The sequence below is a fragment of the Petaurus breviceps genome, unplaced genomic scaffold (assembly GCF_028583685.1).
Source record: "Petaurus breviceps papuanus isolate PSGF00001 unplaced genomic scaffold, PetGlider_PUasm1.0 91041, whole genome shotgun sequence".
Classification (NCBI taxonomy): domain Eukaryota; kingdom Metazoa; phylum Chordata; class Mammalia; order Diprotodontia; family Petauridae; genus Petaurus; species Petaurus breviceps.
Genome location: NW_027187400.1, coordinates 11,727,703 through 11,738,868, shown reverse-complemented (window position 1 = coordinate 11,738,868; position 11,166 = coordinate 11,727,703). Strand labels below are relative to the sequence as shown.

Here is an 11,166-nt window from a genome sequence, read left to right as displayed (position 1 = left end):
GAAAAGTAAGATGTGCAAATTTAGAGACATCCCCACTCCAAATGTTCATTTAGGCTATTTGTGCTGGATTTGTGGTAGAGTCTTCTGAGTTCATATTGGTCTGATCAGTCACGGTCAGCCACAGTCAGCCACACTGTGATCTGACTCCAACAGAGTGACGTCATTTTGGTCCTCTCTGAGCATGAAAGACAACAACCAGCCAGAAGAAGTGGGCAAGGGAGGGAGGCAGGAAGAGGGCCATGTGCAGATGTGGGCATGCCATGCTGGGCAGTCCTGCGCTACCATGAGTAATGGCTGAACAAGTTATGGAATATGAATGTGATGGAATACTTTTGTGTACATGTTTTCTCCCCATTAGAATGGCAACTTCTTATGGAACTTTTTCATTTTTTTGTCCTTAAATATCAAGGGCAAGGCCTTGACATAATTAATGAGCAAAAATGTATTAAATATTTACTGTGTGTCAGGTGTTTAATACATGTTTCACAGTCTTAGGCCTCAAGGAGCTTATATAGGGGGAATGATGACCAGAGGGATTTGGATTGAGACAGTCTCAGAATTTGTAAGGGGAGCCACAGAGTAGTAAATTGTTTACTCCTTTGCAGTAACATTGATTTCAAGTATGGATGATTTGATGATTATTCCCAGAGGAGGAACAAGAGGTAGAAAATGGGTTGTTGGGGAACAGTGGGAGAAATGCTCAGATGCTCCCCATGGAAAGCTAGATGGGATAGAAAACAGAGCCTGGGGCCAGTTACCCAGAGTTAAGTGAATTTTCACTCACTTGCCAGTCCTCCAGGACAATTTAGCCTGGGTGGAGTCCTAGGGCTGAATGGATTAAATTAGGGCACAGCCTCTTGAGGCTAGTCTGGAGGGGTGATGCTCTTAGTGATGAGAAAGGGAGCACAACAGGGCAGATCTTAGGCTTTAAATGTAAACAGGAGTTGATATTTGATTGAAGAGACTATTAGTTGCTATTGGAGGTTATTGAATAGGGGAGTGGTGTGGTCAGATGTGAGCTTTAAAAAACTTATCACTTCAGCAGTTTGAAGGCTATTGTGGTAGTCCAGGCAAAAGACCACCAGGAGGATTTGAAATGGATTAGATGAAGAGATGTAGAGGTAGAGACTAGATCTGGCACCTGTTTGGGCATGTGGGGTAGGGGAGGTAGAGTCAAGGTTAATGCGTTGGAAATTTGGATAACAGAAAAGATGGGAGTGCCCATGACCAAGCTGGGGAAGTTCAGAAGAGGTGGAAAACTGATAATCAGATCTGTTTGGGATACCTACAGGATGTACAGACAACTTGTACATGAGAAGTGGCATAGGAGAAACCATCTATGGTTTGTGAGACCAGAGAGGGAGGCGGGTCAGTCACACAGCATGAGAATAAAAGACAGATAGACTAATGATTACATCTGGTATCAATGGAATGCACATTAACATTGCCCCCAGCCTTCCCTCCAGTAGTGGCCTCCCAGTGTTGGGAGTAATGTCAGGGAAACCTAAATTTACCCACATGGTACCATCCTGCTTTTAGGAGAAATGTTTTCTGCATAAACCCATAAAAAGGGCTAGGGTTGCTCTGGAGACCCCCAAATACCAACAGGCCGGGTCCTGCCGAATGAATTCGGCTCAAGTCTTCTCTCAGCCAAAGAAAAGTAAAGTTTATTAGAAGTCTACTTGCATTAGACACAGAGTAAGTCTGTGCTAGGTCATTCTATGGAGCTCTCGCTATTCTATGGTGCTCTCACTATTACATGGCGCTCTCCCATGGCGCTCTCACTATTCCATGGCATTCTATGGTGCTCTAACATGGCATGAAGACAGGATGGGGTCTTATATATAGAAGGTGTATATACAGAAGGAGGAATCTAGGGGTAGTCTATAGGAAGAGTTTAGGGAGGTCTTCAGGAGGAGTTAATGAGGTCAATGAGTGATTAAGAGTGAGAAACCACCTGGAGACTGCAGACAATGGTGGTCTAGGACAGTTCAAGGGTGTATTGGTATTTTGCTAGGCTCAAGGGTGCAAAGTAGATGAACATAAGAGGGCTAGGCTAGTAGTTAGCTCTCAGTAACTAGGTCTGGGCCCAGCAACAAGGTAAGGCTTACCGTGTTTCCCCGATAATAAGACCTATCCCGAAAATAAGCCCTCCCCTTACTGTGTAAGATTCCTCTAAAATAAGCCCTCCCCCAAAAATAAGCCCTATTGAGATTGCTACTGTAGTGAAGGTGATCCCCTGTGCACGCCGCGCTCCGAGCTGCATCCAATCAGAGCTGCAGCAGTGAGCACGTCATCCTGTTCTTCCCCAGTGATTTGCTTATTGAATAAAGGTACATTTTTTGTTCACATTTACCTGTTTATTAAAATTGCTGTCAATGTTCATTAAAATAAGCCCTCCCCTGAAAATAAGCCCTCTGGTGTTTTTCTGTCCAAAAACATTAATAAGACAGTGTCTTATTATCGGGGAAACACGGTATTGCCTCATGCAAATGCCTCATCAAAGGAGACGATTTAATCAGAGTCCAAGGGAGGTTCCCAGAACCTGTACCTAAAGGACTCAAGGAGAGCTAGAGGGGGCTCCCAGAGCCCATATGATGGGGGAGGGGGAGGGGTTTATGGGCGGTGCCATGGTTGTTTTGAATGAATATGTATAAGTTTGATGGGGTGATCTCCATATAAGGCCATGGGGGTGATCACCATATAAGGCCATAAATGTAAAACTGCGATGTGATTGGCTCGGATTCGCTATATATTTTCTTGTGTGAGAGGGCGCTCTCTCTCTCTCTCTCTCCGCCATGTAACTGTTGAAGAATAAACCACCCCGCTTCACTCCTCCGCCTTCTGTCTGGTGTTTTTCCCCGTGAGGGGCCGGTGACGACCGAAGACTCGGGATGGGTAAGTGAGAGGGCCGTGGGGCTAGTCGTCTAGACCTGTTGTGAGGGCAAACGCCCGCAACACCCATACCTCATCAATAGCTTGAATTCTAACTTTCTAACACTTCATATCCAGTAAGGCAGAGGAAGTATGGCACAGTGAATAGGCATTGGACTTGGAGTCAGGAAGACTTGAGGCCAGACCCGACCTCATTACACTGTGTGACCCTGGACAAATCATTTAACCTTCAGCCTTCCTCATCTATAAAATGGGGACGTTGTACTCAGTGGCCTCTAAGGCTCTGTCCAGCTCCAAATCTATGATCCTATAAGGTACACCACTCTCTCTTCCCATGCCCACGCTATTCATGGGTGTTTTCTTCCCTTGTCCCTCCCCAAATGCCACTCAAGCAATGGTCTTGGATATCTTCTCTTGTCTTTGCCCTCACTATAATGTCATTGGTATATCCTGACATAGTCCTTCATATGTCCAGTCCAGGCCTGAGTGTAGGGAATTCCTCTATCCTCCAGGGCATGGTCCTCTGTCAAATGGTTATCAGCCACTTGGCTTGGAATCTCCAGGCATTTAGCTAGCTATTATTTAGTGGGCACTTATTATGTGCTGAGCACTTTGCTAAGTACCTGTAGGACTCAGTAAGTGCTTGTTGGTTGATTTTAATGTCTTCCAGTTTGGCCTTCCTGTGGCCATCTTGGAGTCTGAAGGAACCCCTTTTCCAAGTCCAGTCCTGTCTTCTCCTTTGTTGCTTGAGACAGAATGCTTATGAAGAATAATGAGACTTTCTATTTCTAAAGCTAAGAATGAAGCTAAGAAAGTTTTCTCCCACCTTCTGGTGAAGCTCTTGGCTTCCATAGCAATTAAAAGGTCTGACACTCCAAAAAGATCAAAGAAAGTGGCAAAGGATACATATATGTAAAAATATTGTTACAGCCATTTTTGTGGTAAGGAACTAGAAACTGAAGGAGTGCCCATCAATTGGTGAATGACTGAACAACTTATGGTATATGAATGTGATGGAATACTTTTGTGCCCTTCTGCTGCTGTTTAGTCATTTCAGTCATGTCTGACTCTTTGTGACCCCATGTGGGGTTTTCTTGGCAAAGATACTGGAGTGGTTTGCCATTTCCTTCTCCAGCTCATTTTACAGATGAGGAAACTGAGGCAAATAGGGTAAAGTGACTTTCCCAGGGTCACCCAGGTACTAAGTGTCTCAGGCTGGATTTGAGTCTTCCTGACACCAGGACTGGTGCTCTATTCACTGTGCCAAATAGCTGTCCTTTTGTGCCCTACAAAATGAGCAAAAGAGAAAGTTTTAGAGAAATGTGGGAAGACTCTTGTGAACTGCTGTAGGGTGAAGTAATCAGAACTATTTATACAATAACACCAACATTGTAAAGACAAACAACTTTGGAAGATTTAAGAGAGCTGATCCATGCAATGATGAACCCGTGATGGAGGATACTACTCCCCTCCTGATGATGTCTTTTAATTCCAATGGAGCTAAGAGCTTCACCAGAAGCTGGGAGAAAACAACCTTCTTAGCTTTGCTTTTGGGGTTAGGAATAGAGAGCCTCCATTTTCTTCACATGGATTTTGGGAGACAGACAGGTGAAGGACTCGGAGAATTAAGAATGAGATACATTTTTTTTTTAAACGTAGTCAAGGTGGGAATGTGTTTTGCTTAACTATGCATATTTGCTAGAAGAGTTTTGTTTTTTTTCTCAATGTTGGTGGGTGAGGAGTTGGAAAGAAGAGAATATAAATGCTTTTTAACTGAAAAAAAATTTTTAAAAAGGAAAAAATAACTATTAAAAGGCCTACAAAGAAAGCTAGGCATCCTAGTGGATGGAGTTCTGGGTGTCCAGCTGGGAACTCCTGAGTTCAATCCTGCCTCAGGCATCACTAGCTGTGTGACCCTAAGTACATACCTTAACCTCTATCCTTAGTTTCCTCATCTGTAAGATGAGGAGGTTGGACTTGATGGCCTCTGAGATTCCTTCCAGCTCTAAATCTGTGACCTTAAGTTGATCTCCTTTGGAGGATGTGTGAAAGGACATGGATAGGAATCATGCAAAATGAAAAAGCATAGGTAGGTTGCCATCTGCACTGGCAGAGGTAATGCCCAGATCTGTCATTTGAGAACTTCATGCAAAGAGAACCCAAATCCATCTAACCATACAAGTGTAGCCCTTGGAATGTCCATCTGTTATCCCTCCATGTCAATGCAAGACCTGCCCATATCCTTTTCTTACAATGCCCTCATTCGTGGGTTTTATGCCACCTGTTTACCCTCATTCTTAAAGGCCCAACTCAAATGGCATATCTTCCAGGAAGTTTTCCCTCATGCATCCCCTTCCATTTGGTAATGATCCTTGTCCCCTACCCTTAGCCCCTTGACTTCCCACTGCCCTGTGCTTGTACACCTTAGGTCCTTGGGAAGGACAGCATGATGTAGCAGAGAGCCAGAGTTGGTTCAGATCTTGAATTTACTGTGTGACCTTGAGCAAGTTACCTTGTCCAGATACCTCGAAACACCTCACTTTTAATATCTATAAAGTGGGGATAATGCTACTTGCTCTGCAGATTTGTTGGAAAGAAAGAAATAATTTTACTAACCTAAAAAGCATTATAGAAAATGAACGGTTGTTAATGAGGCATACTATTGTGAAGTAGTGAAAGGAAATTCCTAGACTTAGGAGACCCAGGTTTGAATCATAGCTCTGACACTAAGGCGAGGTGCTGACCCCCTTGTCCCCTAGTAGCCTCAGCTGCAAACCTTAAAACACCATTAGCATGGGGATTGTTGTTGGTGTTGTTTAGAGAAGGAGAGAGGCAACTTCAAACCAGGGAAACCTGGGTTCAGGTGCTGTCTCACGTATATTGGCTGTGTAACCTTGGGGATGACACGTAATAGGCTCCTAGGATCATAGACACATAGATGAAAAGAACTGCAGAACCCATCAAGTCCAACTATCTTCTTTCTACAAAGGAGGAAGCTGAGCCAGACAAAAGTTAAATGACTTGCCCAAGATCACACAGCTAGTAAGTGTCTGAGACAGGATTTTGAAGTCAGGTCTTCCCCCAAGACAAGCCCAGAGCTCTAGTCACGGTTTCACCTAGATGCCCTCAGGAAGGGCTGACTTGCATTGGTTAAAGGAGTTCCTCACCTGGGAGTCCTCTACATCGATTAAGTCCTGGGTCTGGTCCCCTGTCCCTCTTTGGTATTACAGCTATTTGTATATGTGTCATATCCCCCTGCTAGACTGGGAGCTCCCTGAGGACAGGGGATCACAGGAACTGTATCTTAGCTAAATCTTATATCTTCTCCAGCCCTAGCAGAGTTCTAAAAGTAATCAATTGGTTTTTTACTGGAATTTAATTGGTTTAGTTGTAAGTAGTAAGATGTTTCAGAAAGGGTCTGGATCTGGAAGCAGAGGGTCTGGATATGAATTTCAATTATGCTACTCACTATTCCTGTGAGATTGAGCAGGTCACTTCCTTCCTTTTGGGCCTTAGCTTTTCTTACTGTCAAATGGGAGAGCTGGGTCACATGACCTCTATGGCTTCTTCCAGTTCTTAATCCTCTAACAAACTGTGGTAGAGCCAGGAGTGGGACCAAAATCTCTCTCTCTCTCTTTCATCCATTATCTTTCTTTAAAATTTTTAAAATTAATATTCTTTCTTCTTTTATGCTGTTGATATTTCCTAATATCTCTCTTTGTCCCAAAGAGTATCTCTTATCTTTATGACAAAGAATGAAAAAAAAGGGAGAAAAGTCAGATTAAAGAAAACTAGCCAAACTGTCAAAAAAAATTTCACATTTTATATATTATTCCACACCCATAGATCCCTACTTCTACAAAGAATATTAATAATAATAGCTAGCTTTTATATATATATATATATAGTACTATATAGTACTTTAAGTACAAAATGCTTTATAAATATTATCTCCTTTGATCTTCAGCATAACTCTGGAAGGAAGGTGCAATTATTATTTTCATTTCACAGATGGGGAAACTGAGGTAGACAGAGGTTAAATTACTTGCTAGGTCACACAGTTAAGAAGTGTCTAAGGCTGTATTTGAACACTGTTCTTCCCAGTTCAGGGCTTTCTCCCTTGTGCCACCTACCTCAAAGAAGCAGAGAGGAGCTGCCTCATATTTCTTCTTTGGGACAAAGCTTGGCCATCATCATTTCACAACATTCCATTTTACTTCCTACTGCTGCTATTTCCATTTACATTGTGATAGTCAATGTATATGTTGCTTCTCTGGTTCTGCAGACTTCACTTTGCATTGACTCATATAAGTCTTCCCTCTTTCTCTATTTTCATCTTAGTCACTGTTTCCTACAACATAGTCATATTCCTTTACATTCATACATTACATAACCTTGCTTAGCAATTGCCCATTAGATGGGCATCTACTTTGTTTCCATCTCTTTGCCACTACAAGTCTGAAAGCGTTGCTATGAAATTTCTGGTGTCTTTGGGGCATTTCTTTTTGTCATTGACCTCTTTGGGGTAAATGCCCAGGACTCTAATGCTCTTAATAGTGTTTGATGCTGTCTCTTCAGACTCAGCCTAATAAAGTGAGGCTTGGGAGTCTTGTGCCTGGACCTCCCTGGACAGTTCATTCTTTTTCCTCAAGTTTCCAAGGTAGCAGGACTGTGGCGGAGGGGGAGGGACTCATATCCCATGGAGGCCCCCTCCCAGAATCATGTGCCAAACAGGATCTGAGTTCCCTGACTCCCTGTGGGGGCAGTGGGTGAACAAGATCATCCTTCCCACCCCCACTCCCACTCAATCTGGCCAAGGCCCCAAATCCCCATGGCAACTCCAAGACACAATCCTGACCCCAAGGAAAGTAAAACTCAAGGAAGCATGAAGAGACCAATGGAGATTAGAGGCTAAGGACAGAGAGTTGCTTGTCCCTCCTCGGTCCTCTCTGTCACCAGGCTTCACTCTTGGACTGATCAGGGCAGGAAGGAGACTCTCTTCAGCCAAAACCTCCAAGTTGGCTGTGTCTCAGAGGGCTGGACACTGGCCAACTGACTTGGGGACAACAGCAGATACAAGATGGCCTGCCGCAAACCAAGGACTCCTTTCCTGGGGCTTCCCCTAAGCCTGCTCTTGCTGGGGGCTCTCACCTTGGCAGCATCAGCCCTGAAAGCAGGTGAGTAGAACTGTCCATAGCTGGTGAGATGCATGTCTTAGAGCCTATAGATCTATCCTCCCCTTAGCTTGAGTTGGCCCAAAAATGAGATTGAGATAAAATCATTGGGTGCTATGGGGACTCTTCCATTGGGGGCTTAGAGATCCCTCTTCCCCAAGTCTTGTCTGGGTGAGTGAGTTCTTCCTTGATCAAGTCCCTTCCCCAAAGCTTGTGGGGACAGTAGGTCTCTTAGAGCCCCGAATCTCCTGATAGAAGGCTAGTACCATCTCCCACCTCCCACCTGGAGATCAGCTGTATGTACAACATTCTAACATTGGTGCCTAGTGTTCTCTCAAATTCCTCTTCTGCTCTTGTCTTCCCAACATCCAAGCTGGATCAGCCAAATAACTCTATGTCTTAAGAAAGCTCAATGCCATGGACACCAACTTTGGCATCTCTCCCAAAGAGACTTCCTTTGTTCCTTTCAAATACTTCCCATGATCTTCCTTCCCTTTCTCTGTCCCTATATTCTCTTCTCTCTAGTCAACATGGTGGATTTCTGTGACCAGATGCTCCAGGGGGATGGGATGATTGTTCGCTCCCATCCAGAATCCCAGAAATTCTACTTTGTGGCTGTTGAGACAGACTGCTGGCTCACTGTGAAGGCTGTGTCCCCCCAGGACAGAGTCCTGTTCCAGTTCCGTTTCTTTCTGGTGTACAGCCTAACCCAGCCTCCACCTTCTGAGCTGCCCCAGACAACCACCTCTGGGCTCAGCCAGCTCACAGAGGACCCCTGCACCACTGGCTCCTACCTGCAATTCTATGATGGGCCAGCCAAGGAAGGTCCCCGCCTTGGGAATCCACTATGTGGACTGACTATTCCAGGCCCAGTCCTGTCCACAGGCAGATCCCTGAGCCTGCGCCTGGTGACGAGGGGCCAGCAGCCCAGGGTGGATTTCATAGGGGACTTCACCTCATTCCGACCAGGTACAGGGTTGGGTTGACATGAGGGGGCCTTGGTGAGAGAGAAGGTGGGGTAGGATGGGTAGCTTAAAATAGTCAGAGCTGCTGAGGAGGCAGCAGAAAGTATACTGGATTGGGTCACAGAATTGGGGTAGCTCTAGCTCCCAATGGTTCTGACTTTAGGCAAGTCTCTAAAGTTCTCAAGGATTCGATTTCTTTCTCTATATAATGATAAGTTGCATCGGGGATCATAAAATTATAGATTTAGAGCTGAGCAGGCCTAGTTCAATGTCCTCATTTTACAAAGGAGGAAACTGAGGCTCATAGAGATTAAATGACTTAGCCAAGGTCACACAGGTAGTACGTAACAGAAGTAGGATTCAGATTCAAGTCCTTTCGTTCCAAATCCAGCATTATTTCCATTATACTGATCTCTAGGGTCCTTTCCAACTCTGACATTATGTGATTCTGACCTTCAAAGTCTCCCTTCCCAACCTCACTCTCCAAAACCCCACCATAAATAAATTTAATATTTATATAGCACTTACTACGTGCTAGGCACCACACTATGTGCTTCAAAATTATCTCATTTGATCCTCACAACAACCCTGGGAGACAGGTAGTATTGTTATCCCTATTTTATAGATGAAGAAAGTGAGGCAAACAGAGGTTAACTGATTTGCCTAGGGTCACGCAGCTAGTAAGTGTGCAAGACTGGATCTGCACTCAGGTCTTCCTGATTCCAGGCCTTCCACTCTCCCCAGTATGACACTTAGCTCTTAGAGTATGTACACATACCATGCCTCTCTAAGGCCTTAGAGGCCACAGTCTCCCTAGAGATAGTCTTCATAACAATAGTAGCTAGTTTTTACAGAGCAGTTTTAAGTTATAGAGTACTTTATGCACATTATCTCAGTTGATCCTTGCAAAGACCCAGTGAAGTAAGTACTATTATCATTCCACTTTTACAGATTGAGGAAATCAAGTCTCAGGGAAATTATATGACTTGCCTAGGGTCACACGACTAGTAAATGTCAGAGGTGGGATACAAACATAGGTTTTCCTGACTCTTATGTCCAACTCTGTCCATTATACCATTCAGCTTCTGTGTCTTGAGGGTGAAAGGCTGACTCTGAAAGGCAGGAAGAAGCTGTAGGAGGGCACCTGGGCTCATGCTGGCAGATGGAAGGAGACCAGGTCTCCAAAGGGAGAAACCTCCAGGAAACATCATAGCAGAAAAAGGAGAGGTGTAAATAGTGTGTGTTGGAGGTTGGAGGGATGAGGCAATTGTCATTCCCCACATTCTTCAACTACCCACTGTGAGGATTGAAATTGTCCATCCCACAATAAAAGAGACTGAGGCAGAGTTCTGAGCCAATGGCACTTTATTAATGGCTCCATGGTCCCCTCTGATGAAGTGGACCCCAGATCTTCCTCATGATCCGAGATGCCCTTTTTTATAAGGTTAGATATCCAGAAATTCTAGAACGGCTATACCAGATACAGAATGATTCCATTGGTTGAAATATAATGCACAAGTCACAGGTTGGGTGAAGCATGGGGCATCTCCACTGATTAAGTGGTCACAAGATGGTCACTTGTTCATGCTGGACAGGAGAGAGTGATCCGGAGGCACAAAAATAAATCAGGGGATTTTCCATGTAGTTGAGTCGCCACCACTGAGCCCTGGGCTTGGCCACCATGACAAGGAAAAACAAAGGTAGAAGACCTCCAGTTAACTTCATATGATTGAACAAGCAAACTTCCAAACTGCAGCTCATAGCTCTGTGGCCTGATATACAGAACTCATGATCATTATGAATAGGTTAAGGGTGCTCGAGACCCCAAAGTACCAACACATTGGGTCTTGTTGAATGGATTCGACTCAAGGCTTTATTTGGAGGGCTTTATCTTTCTTTCTTTCTTTTTCTTTCTTTCTTTCTTTCTTTCTTTCTTTCTTTCTTTCTTTCTTTCTTTCTTTCTTTCTTTCTTTCTTTCTTTCTTTCTTTCTTTCTTTCTTTCTTTCTTTCTTTCTTTCTTTCTTTCTTTCTTTCTTTCTTTCTTTCTTTCTTTCTTTCTTTCTTTCTTTCTTTCTTTCTTTCTTTCTTTCTTTCTTCCTTCCTTCCTTCCTTCCTTTCTTTCTTTCTTTCTT

General features: G+C 44.0%; 1 protein-coding gene across 1 annotated transcript in view; it reads left to right on the top strand.

Annotated features, from left to right (window-relative positions):
* Positions 1 to 7,975: 7,975 nt before the first annotated feature.
* Positions 7,976 to 11,166, top strand: part of LDLRAD2 (low density lipoprotein receptor class A domain containing 2) — an 8,794-nt gene continuing 5,603 nt past the window's right edge. The window contains exons 1-2 of the mRNA XM_069078923.1: positions 7,976 to 8,072; positions 8,595 to 9,038. Coding sequence (XP_068935024.1) covers positions 7,976 to 8,072; positions 8,595 to 9,038 — 541 coding nt within the window. The remainder of the gene's footprint in view (positions 8,073 to 8,594; positions 9,039 to 11,166) is intronic.